The following is a 19023-nucleotide window of genomic DNA, read 5'->3' on the forward strand; positions in this document are numbered from 1 at the left end:
AAAATATTACTTATTAGATTTTTCTCGTCTTTTCTCATTACGGTTGAATTCTTTATGAAGGCCCCCCCTTTGCACATTAGCGGGTGGGGGTGCCCAATGAACACTCCTTCATTTGCACAACAACAACAACCACCACCGACGGGGACGTGGACACCGATTTAAAAAGCGTGTTTTTTTTTTCAAAGTTGGCGTCTCGACTCTACCAGCACGCGCATCTCTGCGGGCCTCCCGAGAAACGGCGCCAACGTTTTGGCTGCTGCTATGAATGTCCACGCGATGGCGATATCAGCCGCTTCGCCGGGCTGCTATCGTTGGTGACAGCCGGCCTCAGTGGGGCGCGCTACACCTGGTCAAATAATAATAAGTAATGTTAAAAAAAATTTAAACACGCTTTCATGAAATGTACCGTACTAGTATAATGTAAGAACTCCACGACTCCTGGAAGTGGCCCCGAAGCTTGCTCACAACGTAAGGGGGCCGTGGTGATTTACAGCCAACGTGAGTTTGCCGTGGATAATTAGAGCCAAGACGAAGCATAACATGTAAAAAAAAATATGTTTATGGGTCTCTGTGTGATGTGAGTCTATGGGTCTCTGTGTGACGAGTCTATGGGTCTCTGTGTGATGTGTCTATGGGTCTCTGTGTGATGTGTCTATGGGTCTCTGTGTGATGAGTCAATGGGTCTCTGTGTGACGAGTCTATGGGTCTCTGTGTGATGAGTCTATGGGTCTCTGTGTGATGAGTCTATGGGTCTCTGTGTAATGAGTCTATGTGTCTCTGTGTGATGAGTCTATGGGTCTCTGTGTGATGCGAGTCTATGGGTCTCTGTGTGATGCGAGTCTATGGGTCTCTGTGTGACGAGTCTATGGGTCTCTGTGTGACGAGTCAATGGGTCTCTGTGTGATGTGAGTCTATGGGTCTCTGTGTGATGTGAGTCTATGGGTCTCTGTGTGACGAGTCTATGGGTCTCTGTGTGACGAGTCTATGGGTCTCTGTGTGATGTGAGTCTATGGGTCTCTGTGTGATGCGAGTCTATGGGTCTCTGTGTGATGCGAGTCTATGGGTCTCTGTGTGACGAGTCTATGGGTCTCTGTGTGATGTGAGTCTATGGGTCTCTGTGTAATGTAAGTCTATGGGTCTCTGTGTGATGTAAGTCTATGGGTCTCTGTGTAATGTAAGTCTATGGGTCTCTGTGTGATGTGAGTCTATGGGTCTCTGTGTGATGCGAGTCTATGGGTCTCTGTGTGATGTGAGTCTATGGGTCTCTGTGTGATGCGAGTCTATGGGTCTCTGTGTGAGTCTATTGGTCTCTGTGTGGTGAGTATATGTGTCTCTGTGTGATGAGTCTATGGGTCTCTGTGTGACGAGTCTATGGGCCTCTGTGTGATGAGACCATGGGTCTCTGCTGTGCACGTTTACAGGTTTATGTTACGAGTCTATGGGTCTCTGTGTGACGAGTCTATGGGCCTCTGTGTGATGAGTCCATGGGTCTCTGCTGTGCACGTTTACAGGTTCATGTTGAGAGTCTATGGGTTTCTGCGAGGGCCTACGGGTCTGTGTGAGACTGTAGGCCTGCAAGACAGTACCAATGGGAAAAAACTGCACCGTGGTAATAAAGACGCAGCGACCGTGCCGTAGAGTCACACACACACACACACGCGAGACTCGCACCGTCCTGTCTCAATACCGACAGCGAGAGCGGCGCACACCGCGTCAGACGCACGCACACATCCCTACGTCGGCCGTGCGACTTTGCAGGCGGCCTCCTGATCATCGTTCACGGGGGGGGGGGGGGGGTTTACGGGGGAATGCGTTAAACAAAAATTCAAAAATTAAACCCCCGCATGGATCAAGAAGAGAGCTCGCACGTGGACACGGAGTAACCTCGTGTCCCCGTGACCACCTGCACCTAGCCTGGCACAGCAGTCAACCCTTGGCACCTGGGTCTGTTCCGTGACTTCCTGCACCTAGCCTGGCACAGCAGTCAACCCTGGCACCTGGGTCTGTTCCGTGACTTCCTGCACCTAGCCTGGCACAGCAGTCAACCCTGGCACCTGGATCCGTCCCGTGACCTCCTTTGCCTGCACCTAGCCTGGCACAGCAGTCACATGGCACCTGGGTCTGTTCCGTGACCTCCTCCTGCACCTAGCCTGGCACAGCAGTCAACCCATAGCACCTGCAGGGTCTGTCCCGTGACTTCCTGCAGCTAGCCTGGCACAGCAGTCAACCCATAGCACCTGCAGGGTCTGTCCCGTGACCTCCTCATGCACCTAGCCTGGCACAGCAGTCAACCCTTGGCACCTGGGTCTGTTCCGTGACTTCCTGCACCTAGCCTGGCACAGCAGTCACATGGCACCTGGGTCTGTTCCGTGACCTCCTCCTGCACCTAGCCTGGCACAGCAGTCAACCCACGGCACCTGGATCTGTCCCGTGACCTCTTCATGCACCTAGCCTGGCACAGCAGTCAACCCTTGGCACCTGGGTCTGCTCCGTGACCTCCTCGTGCACCTAGCCTGGCACAGCAGTCAACCCATGGCACCCGCTGGGCCTGTCCCGTGACCTACTGCCCCTAGCCTTCGACGCTCCACGTTGACGGCCTCAAAGCGCACCCAGCCTGGCACAAAGCGCCGCGATGACGTCACCGCCACTCGGCGGCGGCAAAACGTCGAGGTTGGCCAGCACTACCACGTGGTGCACCGCGCCCCCCCCCCCGCCCCAGCCGCCTTTGTCTCCCCAAGCGGCGACGTTTACTCGGCACCGCAGAGAAGTCACAGCACTGACCCACGCCGCCCCCCCTCTCTCTCTCTCTCCGCCGCAGGCAACGCGGCGGCCTGCTGGCGCCCTGCCGTGCACGGCGCCCGCCCGCTCGCTCGCCCTCCCTCCCGCTCGCCCACCCGCCCGCTCGCCCTCCCGCTCGCCCTCCCGCTCGCCCTCCCGCCCGCCCTCCCGCTCGTCCGCCCGCTCGCCCACAGTGGGGCCAAGGCTCAGAGCTGCTCAGCTTCCGAGAACTTGTCTCAGGGTGGCCAGTCCCCCCGGGGGTCTCAGGGTCCCCCTTAGGCAGTCTCAGGGTCCCCCCGGGGGTCTCAGGGTCCCCCTTAGGGTGTCTCAGGGTCCCCCTTAGGGTGTCTCAGGGTCCCCTTAGGGTGTCTCAGGGTCCCCTTAGAGAGTCTCAGGGTCCCCCTTAGGGTGTCTCAGGGTCCCCCTTAGGGTGTCTCAGGGTCCCCCTTAGGGAGTCTCAGGGTCCCCTTAGGGTGTCTCAGGGTCCCCCATTAGGGGGTCTCAGGGTCCCCCTTAGAGAGTCTCAGGGTCCCCCTTAGAGAGTCTCAGGGTCCCCCTTAGAGAGTCTCAGGTTCCGCCTTAGGGGGTCTCAGGGTCCCCCTTAGGGTGTCTCAGGGTCCCCCTTAGGGAGTCTCAGGGTTCCCCTTAGGGAGTCTCATGGTCCTCTGTATAAGGGGATCTGAGGGTCCCCCTTTTGGGAGATATCAGGATCCCCCCTCAAGGGGGGGGGGGCTTAATGTCCCCCCTGTTGAGGCTCTCCGGGTACCCCTTGAAGGGGTCTACGGCTAGCTAGATCAGTATCCCTCTATCAGGGTTCCAAGGTTCACCCCCCTCCCCCACCACCCCCCGTTCAGGTGTCAAGACGTTCCCCAGTCTCGAGGTGCTTAGTCTGGGGGGGGGGGGGGTCCCCTTCATACAGGGGGGCTCTCGGCATGGCGCTGCGTAGAGAGGATGCGTGCTCCCTGCACCACGCTGGATGTGCCCCGCAGCTCGGCCAATCAAACGCGGCGATTGTCAAGATCACGTTGATGGGCAGGGCCAATCGGGAGGCTCACACCGCCCTGCCCCTCCCGTTGCTTGTGTGCGGTGGGGGATGTGAAGCGTCCAGAGCGCGAACACAAGAGGCAGCAGGGGATGCCTACACACACACTTACACAACAGCCTCACTACAGCACACACACAGCCTACACACACAGCCTCACTACAGCACACACACAGCCTACACACACTTACACAACAGCCTCACTACAGCACACACACTTACACAACAGCCTCACTACAGCACACACACAGCCTACACACACAGCCTCACTACAGCACACACACAGCCTACACACACACACAACAGCCTCACTACAGCACACACACAGCCTACACACACTTACACAACAGCCTCACTACAGCACACACACAGCCTACACACGTACACAACAGCCTCACTACAGCACACACACTTACACAACAGCCTCACTGCAGCACACACACTTACACAACAGCCTCACTACAGCACACACACAGCCTACACACACAGCCTCACTACAGCACACACACAGCCTACACACACTTACACAACAGCCTCACTACAGCACACACACTTACACAACAGCCTCACTACAGCACACACACAGCCTACACACACTTACACAACAGCCTCACTACAGCACACACACTTACACAACAGCCTCACTACAGCACACACACAGCCTACACACACTTACACAACAGCCTCACTACAGCACACACACTTACACAACAGCCTCACTACAGCACACACACAGCCTACACACACTTACACAACAGCCTCACTACAGCACACACACAGCCTACACACTTACACAACAGCCTCACTACAGCACACACACTTACACAACAGCCTCACTACAGCACACACACAGCCTACACACGTACACAACAGCCTCACTACAGCACACACACTTACACAACAGCCTCACTACAGCACACACACTTACACAACAGCCTCACTGCAGCACATACACGGCCTACACACACTTACACAACAGCCTCACTACAGCACACACACAGCCTACACACTTACACAACAGCCTCACTACAGCACACACACTTACACAACAGCCTCACTACAGCACACACACTTACACAACAGCCTCACTGCAGCACACACACTTACACAACAGCCTCACTACAGCACACACACAGCCTACACACACTTACACAACAGCCTCACTACAGCACACACACTTACACAACAGTCTCACTGCAGCACACACACAGCCTACACACACTTACACAACAGCCTCACTACAGCACACACACTTACACAACAGCCTCACTACAGCACACACACTTACACAACAGCCTCACTACAGCACACACACTTACACAACAGCCTCACTACAGCACACACACAGCCTACACACACTTACACAACAGCCTCACTACAGCACACACACTTACACAACAGCCTCACTACAGCAGACACACTGCCTACACACACTTACACAACAGCCTCACTACAGCACACACACAGTCTACACACACACACAGCCTCACTACAGCACACACAGCCTACACACACACAGCCTACACACACTTACACAACAGCCTCACTACAGCACACACACAGCCTACACACACTTACACAACAGCCTCACTACAGCACACACACAGCCTACACACACTTACACAACAGCCTCACTACAGCACACACACAGCCTACACACACTTACACAACAGCCTCACTACAGCACACACACTTACACAACAGCCTCACTACAGCACACACAGCCTACACACACTTAGACAACAGCCTCACTACAGCACACACACAGCCTACACACACTTACACAACAGCCTCACTACAGCACACACACAGCCAACACACACTTACACAACAGCCTCACTACAGCACACACACTTACACAACAGCCTCACTACAGCACACACACAGCCTACACACACTTACACAACAGCCTCACTACAGCACACACAGCCTACACACACTTACACAACATCCTCACTACAGCACACACACAGCACACACACTTACACAACAGCCTCACTACAGCACACACACAGCCTACACACACTTACACAACAGCCTCACTACAGCACACACACACAGCCTCACTACAGCACACACACAGCCTACACACACTTACAACAGCCTCACTACAGCACACACAGAGCCTACACACACTTACAACAGCCTCACTACAGCACACACACAGTCTACACACACTTACACAACAGCCTCACTACAGCACACACACAGCCTACACGCACTTACACAACAGCCTCACTACAGCACACACACAGCCTACACACACTTACACAACAGCCTCACTACAGCACACACACTTACACAACAGCCTCACTACAGCAGACACACAGCCTACACACACTTACACAACAGCCTCACTACAGCACACACACTTACACAACAGCCTCACTACAGCACACACACTTACACAACAGCCTCACTACAGCACACACACAGCCTACACATACTTACACAACAGCCTCGCTACAGCACACACAGCCTCACTACAGCACACACACTTACACAACAGCCTCACTACAGCACACACACTTACACAACAGCCTCACTACAGCACACACACTTACACAACAGCCTCACTACAGCACACACACTTACACAACAGCCTCACTACAGCCTACACACTTACAACAGCCTCACTACAGCACACACACAGCCTACACACTTACACAACAGCCTCACTACAGCCTGCACACACACAGCACACACACACACAGCCTCACTACAGCCAGCACACACACTGCCTACACACTTACAACAGCCTCACTACAGCACACACACTTACACAACAGCCTCACTACAGAGAGCACACACACACACACAGCCTCACTACAGCACACACACACACACCCTCACTACAGACAGCACACACACACACAACAGCCTCACTACAGACAACACACACACAACAGCCTCACTACAGACAGCACACACACACATCAGCCTCACTACAGACAGCACACACATCAGCCTCACTACAGACAGCACACACACTTACACAACAGCCTCACTACAGCACACACACTTACACAACAGCCTCACTACAGCACACACACTTACACAACAGCCTCACTGCAGCACACACACTTACACAACAGCCTCACTACAGCACACACACAGCCTACACACACAGCCTCACTACAGCACACACACAGCCTACACACACTTACACAACAGCCTCACTACAACACACACACTTACACAACAGCCTCACTACAGCACACACACAGCCTACACACACTTACACAACAGCCTCACTACAGCACACACACTTACACAACAGCCTCACTACAGCACACACACAGCCTACACACACTTACACAACAGCCTCACTACAGCACACACACTTACACAACAGCCTCACTACAGCACACACACAGCCTACACACACTTACACAACAGCCTCACTACAGCACACACACAGCCTACACACTTACACAACAGCCTCACTACAGCACACACACTTACACAACAGCCTCACTACAGCACACACACAGCCTACACACGTACACAACAGCCTCACTACAGCACACACACTTACACAACAGCCTCACTACAGCACACACACTTACACAACAGCCTCACTGCAGCACATACACGGCCTACACACACTTACACAACAGCCTCACTACAGCACACACACAGCCTACACACTTACACAACAGCCTCACTACAGCACACACACTTACACAACAGCCTCACTACAGCACACACACTTACACAACAGCCTCACTGCAGCACACACACTTACACAACAGCCTCACTACAGCACACACACAGCCTACACACACTTACACAACAGCCTCACTACAGCACACACACTTACACAACAGCCTCACTGCAGCACACACACAGCCTACACACACTTACACAACAGCCTCACTACAGCACACACACTTACACAACAGCCTCACTACAGCACACACACTTACACAACAGCCTCACTACAGCACACACACTTACACAACAGCCTCACTACAGCACACACACAGCCTACACACACTTACACAACAGCCTCACTACAGCACACACAGCCTACACACACTTACACAACATCCTCACTACAGCACACACACAGCACACACACTTACACAACAGCCTCACTACAGCACACACACAGCCTACACACACTTACACAACAGCCTCACTACAGCACACACACACAGCCTCACTACAGCACACACACAGCCTACACACACTTACAACAGCCTCACTACAGCACACACAGAGCCTACACACACTTACAACAGCCTCACTACAGCACACACACAGTCTACACACACTTACACAACAGCCTCACTACAGCACACACACAGCCTACACGCACTTACACAACAGCCTCACTACAGCACACACACAGCCTACACACACTTACACAACAGCCTCACTACAGCACACACACTTACACAACAGCCTCACTACAGCAGACACACAGCCTACACACACTTACACAACAGCCTCACTACAGCACACACACTTACACAACAGCCTCACTACAGCACACACACTTACACAACAGCCTCACTACAGCACACACACAGCCTACACATACTTACACAACAGCCTCGCTACAGCACACACAGCCTCACTACAGCACACACACTTACACAACAGCCTCACTACAGCACACACACTTACACAACAGCCTCACTACAGCACACACTTACACAACAGCCTCACTACAGCACACACACTTACACAACAGCCTCACTACAGCCTACACACTTACAACAGCCTCACTACAGCACACACACAGCCTACACACTTACACAACAGCCTCACTACAGCCTGCACACACACAGCCTACACACACACAGCACACACACACACAGCCTCACTACAGCCAGCACACACACTGCCTACACACTTACAACAGCCTCACTACAGCACACACACTTACACAACAGCCTCACTACAGAGAGCACACACACACACACAGCCTCACTACAGCACACACACACACACCCTCACTACAGACAGCACACACACACACAACAGCCTCACTACAGACAACACACACACAACAGCCTCACTACAGACAGCACACACACACATCAGCCTCACTACAGACAGCACACACATCAGCCTCACTACAGACAGCACACACACTTACACAACAGCCTCACTACAGCACACACACTTACACAACAGCCTCACTACAGCACACACACTTACACAACAGCCTCACTGCAGCACACACACTTACACAACAGCCTCACTACAGCACACACACAGCCTACACACACAGCCTCACTACAGCACACACACAGCCTACACACACTTACACAACAGCCTCACTACAGCACACACACTTACACAACAGCCTCACTACAGCACACACACAGCCTACACACACTTACACAACAGCCTCACTACAGCACACACACTTACACAACAGCCTCACTACAGCACACACACAGCCTACACACACTTACACAACAGCCTCACTACAGCACACACACTTACACAACAGCCTCACTACAGCACACACACAGCCTACACACACTTACACAACAGCCTCACTACAGCACACACACAGCCTACACACTTACACAACAGCCTCACTACAGCACACACACTTACACAACAGCCTCACTACAGCACACACACAGCCTACACACGTACACAACAGCCTCACTACAGCACACACACTTACACAACAGCCTCACTACAGCACACACACTTACACAACAGCCTCACTGCAGCACATACACGGCCTACACACACTTACACAACAGCCTCACTACAGCACACACACAGCCTACACACTTACACAACAGCCTCACTACAGCACACACACTTACACAACAGCCTCACTACAGCACACACACTTACACAACAGCCTCACTGCAGCACACACACTTACACAACAGCCTCACTACAGCACACACACAGCCTACACACACTTACACAACAGCCTCACTACAGCACACACACTTACACAACAGCCTCACTGCAGCACACACACAGCCTACACACACTTACACAACAGCCTCACTACAGCACACACACTTACACAACAGCCTCACTACAGCACACACACTTACACAACAGCCTCACTACAGCACACACACTTACACAACAGCCTCACTACAGCACACACACAGCCTACACACACTTACACAACAGCCTCACTACAGCACACACACTTACACAACAGCCTCACTACAGCAGACACACAGCCTACACACACTTACACAACAGCCTCACTACAGCACACACACAGCCTACACACACACACAGCCTCACTACAGCACACACAGCCTACACACACACAGCCTACACACACTTACACAACAGCCTCACTACAGCACACACACAGCCTACACACACTTACACAACAGCCTCACTACAGCACACACACAGCCTACACACACTTACACAACAGCCTCACTACAGCACACACACAGCCTACACACACTTACACAACAGCCTCACTACAGCACACACACTTACACAACAGCCTCACTACAGCACACACAGCCTACACACACTTAGACAACAGCCTCACTACAGCACACACACAGCCTACACACACTTACACAACAGCCTCACTACAGCACACACACAGCCAACACACACTTACACAACAGCCTCACTACAGCACACACACTTACACAACAGCCTCACTACAGCACACACACAGCCTACACACACTTACACAACAGCCTCACTACAGCACACACAGCCTACACACACTTACACAACATCCTCACTACAGCACACACACAGCACACACACTTACACAACAGCCTCACTACAGCACACACACAGCCTACACACACTTACACAACAGCCTCACTACAGCACACACACACAGCCTCACTACAGCACACACACAGCCTACACACACTTACAACAGCCTCACTACAGCACACACAGAGCCTACACACACTTACAACAGCCTCACTACAGCACACACACAGTCTACACACACTTACACAACAGCCTCACTACAGCACACACACAGCCTACACGCACTTACACAACAGCCTCACTACAGCACACACACAGCCTACACACACTTACACAACAGCCTCACTACAGCACACACACTTACACAACAGCCTCACTACAGCAGACACACAGCCTACACACACTTACACAACAGCCTCACTACAGCACACACACTTACACAACAGCCTCACTACAGCACACACACTTACACAACAGCCTCACTACAGCACACACACAGCCTACACATACTTACACAACAGCCTCGCTACAGCACACACAGCCTCACTACAGCACACACACTTACACAACAGCCTCACTACAGCACACACACTTACACAACAGCCTCACTACAGCACACACACTTACACAACAGCCTCACTACAGCACACACACTTACACAACAGCCTCACTACAGCCTACACACTTACAACAGCCTCACTACAGCACACACACAGCCTACACACTTACACAACAGCCTCACTACAGCCTGCACACACACAGCCTACACACACACAGCACACACACACACAGCCTCACTACAGCCAGCACACACACTGCCTACACACTTACAACAGCCTCACTACAGCACACACACTTACACAACAGCCTCACTACAGACAGCACACACACACACACACACAGCCTCACTACAGCACACACACACACACCCTCACTACAGACAGCACACACACACACAACAGCCTCACTACAGACAACACACACACAACAGCCTCACTACAGACAGCACACACACACATCAGCCTCACTACAGACAGCACACACAACAGCCTCACTACAGACAGCACACACACTTACAACAGCCTCACTACAGACAGCACACACACACTTACAACAGCCTCACTACAGCCAGCACACACACAGCCTCGACACACACAGCCTCACTACAGACAGCACACACACAGCCTCACTACAGACAGCACACACACAGCCTACACACACAGCCTCACTACACAGCCAGCACACACACAGCCCCACTAAAGCCAGCACAGCCTCACTACAGCCAGCACACACACAGCCTCACTACACAGCCTAGACACACACATACAGCCTAGACACACACACACAAACAGCCTCACTACACAGCCAGCACACACACAGCCTAGACACACACACAGCCTCACTACACAGCCAGCACACACACAGCCTCACTACAGCCAGCACACACACACACAGCCTCACTACAGCCAGCACAACCTAGACACACACACAGCCTCACTACAGCCAGCACAACCTAGACACACACACACAGCCTAGACACACACACACAGCCTCACTACACAGCCAGCACACACACAGCCTCACTACAGCCAGCACACACACAGCCTCACTACACAGCCTAGACACACACATACAGCCTAGACACACACACACACAGCCTCACTACAGCCAGCACACACACAGCCTCACTACACAGCCAGCACACACAGCCTACACACACACACAGCCTCACTACACAGCCAGCACACACACAGCCTCACTACAGCCAGCACACACACACACAGCCTCACTACAGCCAGCACACACACACACAGCCTCACTACAGCCAGCACAACCTAGACACACACACAGCCTCACTACAGCCAGCACAACCTAGACACACACACACAGCCTAGACACACACACACACAGCCTCACTACACAGCCAGCACACACACAGCCTCACTACAGCCAGCACACACACACACAGCCTCACTGCACAGCCAGCACAGCCTCACTACAGCCAGCACAACCTAGACACACACACAGTCTCACTACAGCCAGCACACACACACACAGCCTCACTACAGACAGCAACAACAACAACCGCCATTCGCCACTAAGTGGCGGTGATGTCACCACGACGCTTGTGCCAGGCTATGTGCACCCTGAGGCCACGTGAAGTGTCGAACGCCCGCTGGCAGGAGGTCACGGGGCAGACCCAGGTGCCACGGGTCGACTGACTGAGATGACTGGCTGATGCACCACCTGTGCCCCCTACTGTGCCAACCTGCTGTGCTTTAGCCACCCGGCGCTCCGCTCGTTGTTCTGAGCGTCGCTCCTCCGCGCTCCGTTGTTGTTGGAGGGCGACTACCTCCAACTGCCCAGTAGCATCCTTCACGAGCCTCCTCCACAGAGGCCGATCTTGACACCGCTGGTACCGGTCATTGGCAAGTCCACTCAGCTCCACGTCCTCCTGTACCACATCACTCCATCTCTTCTCTAGCCCGTGCCGCGCCCGCTTAGCCCCCTCAATCCGGCCGAACAAAAGCTGTTTTGGCATGCGGTGGCTGGGTATGCGGGCTACATGACCCAGCCATCGCAGCCTTGCCCGCCGGAGGAGCTCACCGATGGGACCTTGCCCAGATCTTTCAAGGATTTGTGAGCTCCTCACACAATCCAGTCTGGTTAAACCCAGGATGGATTGTAGGCAGGCCAGCCTAAATGTTTCTAACCGGCGAAGATGTTCCATTAGGGGGGTCCACGTTTCGCAAGCGTAGAGAAGTGAGGGAATGACCGTGGCCGAGAAGACCTGAAGCTTAGTGCGGAGCGACAGACCAGGTAGCTTCCACACAGCGTTACGCAACCGATGAAAAGATATTGCCGCTCGACTGATTCGGAGTGAGACCTCTGCTGTTAAACTGGAGCCAGTCATAAGCACACTGCCCAGGTATGGGAAACTCTCCACTCTCTCCACAACTGCCCCATCACCAATTGGGAGTTGTGGGGGTGGAGTGTCCGATGGTACAAAATACCCAGGCAGGTGCTTAGTTTTGGTGGGGCTGATGGTAAGGCCCCATCTCTTAGTTGCACACACACGCACAGCCTCACTACACAGCCTAGACACACATACACAGCCTACACACACACAGCCTCACTACACAGCCAGCACAGCCTCACTACAGCCAGCACAACCTAGACACACACACACACACGACATGTATTTATACTGGAGTAATCTGATGAGCTACAAAGCTCTTCTCCTCCACAGATGTCCAGTCGGGGCATGGTAGGAGGAGGAGGGGGGGAGGGTCAGTACGTTACAAACACAAAACAAAAAGCACAATAGCAGTGCAAACAAAGGCACAACAAGACCCCGCCGTGCAAAACCTTAAAGCGAAACCCACAGCACAAACACAGAACCAGGGCAGATCCCACCACCACCAAACTACTGAACCATATTTCTGACGTGACCAGGTAAGGCCCACGGTAAAACCTCGCGGATTGCGAGTAACTTTGGTCTGCGACGGAGCACAAATGTTTTCAAAAAAACACCAATTTAATTCTAGATTTAAAGCTTTCGTGACTGCTAGGATCCATACTCTTTGGTTCTATTGGGTAAAGTCACGTAGGTGAAAATACAATAAAATTCTCACGACGTTTCGGCCACAACACAAGCGGCCTTCATCAGGTGAAGGGACCAGACTGTCTGGAGGACAGCGCTGGAGTTGTCCTCCAGACAGTCTCGTCGCGCTGTCCTCCAGACAGTCCGGTCCCTTCACCTGATGAAGGCCGCTTGTGTTGTGGCCGAAACGTCGTGAGAATTTTGTTATTTTATTTTTTACCTACGTGACTTTACCCAATAGAACCAAAGAGTAAACACCAATTTGACGAACGATCGGGGGTCTTAGCACAGTACGAGCTAGTGGTGGCTGCACGCTTTGCACTGCCGAGCGTCACGTGATCGCAACTGACGTGCGAGTGCTTTGATGTGCGAGTGCTTTGGATTACAAAAGACGTTTCGGGGAACGAATGGTGCTTCGCAAGTCCGACGGTTTCCTTTTTACTGCAATTCTCTTTTCAGGAGCGACCTGGCTACAGCAAACGATGGCTCATCATCATCATCATCACCATCATCACCACCACCACGTGGAAACGCACAGCAGCAGCAGCAGTGGCTGGACACTCCACGAACGGCGTGACGTCGATTCTAAAATGCGTGCGGGGAAAGAAAAAAAAACGGTGGAACCCGGAGGGAAAATCCACGCGAACACACGGCGAGAAACGGGCAAACTCCAAAATGTAGAGCTGGGCGTCACAGGGACGGGGTCGAATCCACGACCTCCTCTGCACCTCCTCTGAAGGAGTTACAGTTCTAGATTTGAAGCGTCCGTGACTGCAAGGATCCATACTCTTTGGTTCTATTCGGTAAAGTCCACGTGGGTAAAAAAAAAAATTAAAACGGCAAAAATCACGACGTTTCGGCCACAGCACAAGCGGCCTTCTTCAGGCGAAGGGAACAGAACTGTCGGGACGACAGCGCTTCGGACGAACGCTGCTAAGAATCTTGGCAGCGTTCATTGAAGAAGGCCACTTGTGTTGTGGCCGAAACGTCGCGATTTTTGCCGTTTTTTTTTTTTACCCACGTGGACTTTACCGAATAGAACCAAAGAGTGGAGAAGTTACGCGCAAACCACGCGGGTTGGCCAGACACAGATCCATCTCATTCACAGCACCAAACCCCTGTGGGAACAACCTTGCCACTCGACTCCATCATCACAAAGAGGGTGGGGGGGGGTCACCGCATCGCTCGCGCTTTCAAACGCGCCTCTGCGGCCGTCTGGAAAGCTCTTCCGTCCGATATTATGAAGCCAAAGGGAGCCGAGCACTTTTTACGAGCGTCTAGATCGAGACCTCATTTCTTAAGAACTGCCGTTTGTGTTTAGTCTGTCGTCCTTCCCCTGCATAGACCCACACAGAGACCCATAGACTGATCAAACAGACACCCATAGACTCATCACACAGAGACCAACAGACTCACCACACAGAGACACATAGACTCACCACACAGAGACCCATAGACTCACCACATACAGACCCATGGACTCACCACACAGAGACCCATAGACTCACAACAGACACCCATAGACTCACCACACAGAGACCAACAGACTCACCACACAGAGACCCACAGACTCACCACACAGAGACCCATAGACTCATCACACAGAGACCAACAGACTCGCCACACAGAGACCCATAGACTCATCACACAGAGACCAACAGACTCACCACACAGAGACCCATAGACTCACATAGAGACCCATAGACTCACCACACAGAGACCCATATACTCACCACACAGAAACCCATATACTCACCACACAGAGACCCATAGACTCACCACACAGAGACCCATAGACTCATCACACAGAGACCCACAGACTCACCACACAGAGACCCATAGACTCATTACACAGAAACCCATATACTCACCACACAGAGACCCAGACTCACCACACAGAGACCCATGGACTCATCACACGGTTGGCTACGTACGGTGCATTCAAGTAACACTTCAACAACACATCTTGAAACACTTGCATGGAATGACAACTTCTAACGGCACTTACTTTTCACATTTTAAACACCTAAAGATAGAACGTAAACAGAGGTATGTTTTTGTCATCATTGTTGTTTATAACGTTCTAATTCATGTTGACGAGCATGACCGTGTTGACGGCCCTTTGAGTTGCAGATCTGTGGGCAGGAAGGCGCCACCACGAATGCAAGCAAGAGCACAAAACTGACTTGACAGAGAACCAACACCTACATTATGAGACCTCCTTTGCCAGTAACAAGATATAGTAATAGGTTTTTACCCTTTTAACTGGCACAAAAAACTGACGCCTTCATTCAAGGCATCGTGTTTGCAATAACCACAACACAAGCAGTCAAAATGCGAACAAAAGAGACAACTCTGATAATAATATTGGCACTGTTCTTGAATTTGATTAGTCCACACCCGAGACAGCTTTTCTTAGAGCCCTTAGTCTCCACTGGTGTTGGACCAGAAGACGCCAAAAGGCGTACAACTCAAAAACAGCGCACCATCAGAGTATTGAGGGCTCGGGGTGAGCCTTTACATTATGAGACCTCCTTTGCCAGTAACAAGATATAGTAATAGGTTTTACCCTTTTAACTGGTCCAACACCAGTGGAGACTAGGCTCTAAGAAAAGCCGTCTCGGGTGTGGACCAATCAAATTCAAGGACAGTGCCAATATTATTATCAGAGTTGTCTCTTTTGTTTGCATTTTGACTGCTTGTGTTGTAGTTATTGCAAACACGATGCCTTGAATAAAGGTGTCAACACCTAGCCCATGACCCAGACTCAAATCGGAGCAAGACCACAAGCTCTTCCAAAGCGGCTACTACTTGCGGTGGTGAGTAGTTGTCGGAGCAGTCACAGTGAACTTCACTCGCCGATTCACTCCGGCCACTCGCTCTAACACCGGCAGTCAGTCCCGCCCACCGTGTCACTCCTCTAAAGCTAATACCGTGGTGGTGGTGGTGTTGGTGGTGGTGGCAGCAGTGGTGGTGATGTTCGGTAGTAACAGTGGTGGTGATAGCGGCGGTGCTGGTGATAAGTCTTGGTGGTGGCGGCGGTAGTGGTGTTGGTGGCAGTGGTGACGATAGTGGTGGTGGTGGTGGTAGTGGAGGTGAGGGTGGTTTTGGTGGTGGTAGGGGTGGTGGCAGTGCCGCTGCAGTGACAGAGGGTTGAGGGTGGAGGATAGAGGAGGGTTGGAGCAGAGTGGAGGAGGTTGGAGGGTGGAGGAGGAGGGTAGAGGGTGGAGGAGAAGGGTAGAGGGTGGACCAGGAGGGTAGAGGGTGGACCAGGAGGGTAGAGGGTGGACCAGGAGGTTCAAGGGTGGACCAGGAGGGTAGAGGGTGGACCAGGAGGGTAGAGGGTGGACCAGGAGGGTAGAGGGTGGACCAGGAGGGTAGAGGGTGGACCAGGAGGTTAGAGGGTAGACCAGGAGGGTAGAGGGTGGACCAGGAGGTTCAAGGGTGGACCAGGAGGGTAGAGGGTGGACCAGGAGGTTCAAGGGTGGACCAGGAGGGTGGACCAGGAGGGTAGAGGGTGGACCAGGAGGTTAGAGGGTGGACCAGGAGGTTAGGGGGTGGACCAGGAGGGTAGAGGGTGGACCAGGAGGTTAGGGGGTGGACCAGGAGAGTAGAGGGTGGACCAGGAGGTTAGGGGGTGGACCAGGAGGGTAGAGGGTGGACCAGGAGGTTAGGGGGTGGACCAGGAGGTTAGAGGGTGGACCAGGAGGTTAGACTAGGAGGTTAGAGGGTGGACCAGGAGGGCAGAGGGTGGACCAGAAGGTTAGGGGGTGGACCAGGGGGTTAGAGGGTGGACCAGGAGGTTAGAGGGTGGACTAGGAGGTTAGAGGGTGGACTAGGAGGGTAGAGGGTGGACCAGGAGGTTAGGGGGTGGACCAGGAGGTTAGGGGGTGGACCAGGAGGTTAGAGGGTGGACCAGGAGGTTAGGGGGTGGACCAGGAGGTTAGGGGGTGGACCAGGAGGGTAGTGGAGGTGCCACTCACTCTGCGTTGAAGCCGTTAACGTGAAGGATGCGCATCTGCTTGACTATCGTGCTCTTGCCCGACTCGCCTGCACCTGGTGGGGGTGAGAACGTGGCAAGATGTCAATTCACTCGCCTGGTATACAAGAGGTGGTAAGTTCGATCCCAACCCTGCTGTCGAGATTTGGGGCTTGCGTGTTCTCCCCGTGGTCGTGTGGATTTTTCTACGGGTCCTCCGGTTTTTCCCTCCACAATTAGAATCAATGTCGCGCGTTTATGGAGCATTTGGCTGCAAATGAATGATGTCCATCGTGGTGGTGATGATGATGATGACGACGCCGATAAGCCACTTCGTTGAGCTATCATTTGTTGAGGGCCACGTCGCTTCTGAAAAAAAAAAAATTCGGGGGACACGGCCACCTGGGGAGACACGGCCACCTTTGTATCCCCAGTGGCGAAGTTTACAACACCGCACCACGTACTCATTTGAGGCCGAGTCGACCTAGGGGAGACTGGACCAGGTCAGATAATCGTCACCGGTATTGGTTGTGAGCGGGAATCGAGGCCGTGTCATTGGGCTCGAAGCGCTCTGGCTACACCACCGCTCCCCACGCACACACACACACACTCTCACATATTAAACCTTACAATTATATGCACAGCTCCCAATTCTCAATCCACTGCTAGATGAGAGCATCCCCACACAATAATCTGGAGGTCATGTTGGGGGGGGGGGGGAGGGTAAGTGGGGTGGGCAGAGGTGAATGACCACACTTGACTCCACATGCTGGTCAGCTCAGGTTGGTTCTACAGTGGCGCGGATTGTCCACATTCACAGACCAGGTCCAAGCACATCCCAGAGCCAAGACCGTACAAGAGTTCCGAGGCCGAGGCTGCGCACATTAGCAGGGCGAGGCTGTGTACATCCTCCACAGGGTAAGCCTG

The 19023-nt window shown here is 52.9% G+C and overlaps 1 protein-coding gene across 1 annotated transcript in view; it reads right to left on the bottom strand.

The window, feature by feature from the left end:
- Positions 1-19023, bottom strand: part of LOC116937560 (guanine nucleotide-binding protein G(s) subunit alpha) — a 70715-nt gene that overhangs the window by 21745 nt on the left and 29947 nt on the right. The window contains exon 2 of the mRNA XM_076054967.1: positions 18101-18173. Coding sequence (XP_075911082.1) covers positions 18101-18173 — 73 coding nt within the window. The remainder of the gene's footprint in view (positions 1-18100; positions 18174-19023) is intronic.

This window comes from Petromyzon marinus, chromosome 69 (genome assembly GCF_048934315.1).
Source record: "Petromyzon marinus isolate PM22_M1 ecotype Great Lakes invasive population chromosome 69, UKy_Petmar_22M1.pri1.0, whole genome shotgun sequence".
Classification (NCBI taxonomy): domain Eukaryota; kingdom Metazoa; phylum Chordata; class Hyperoartia; order Petromyzontiformes; family Petromyzontidae; genus Petromyzon; species Petromyzon marinus.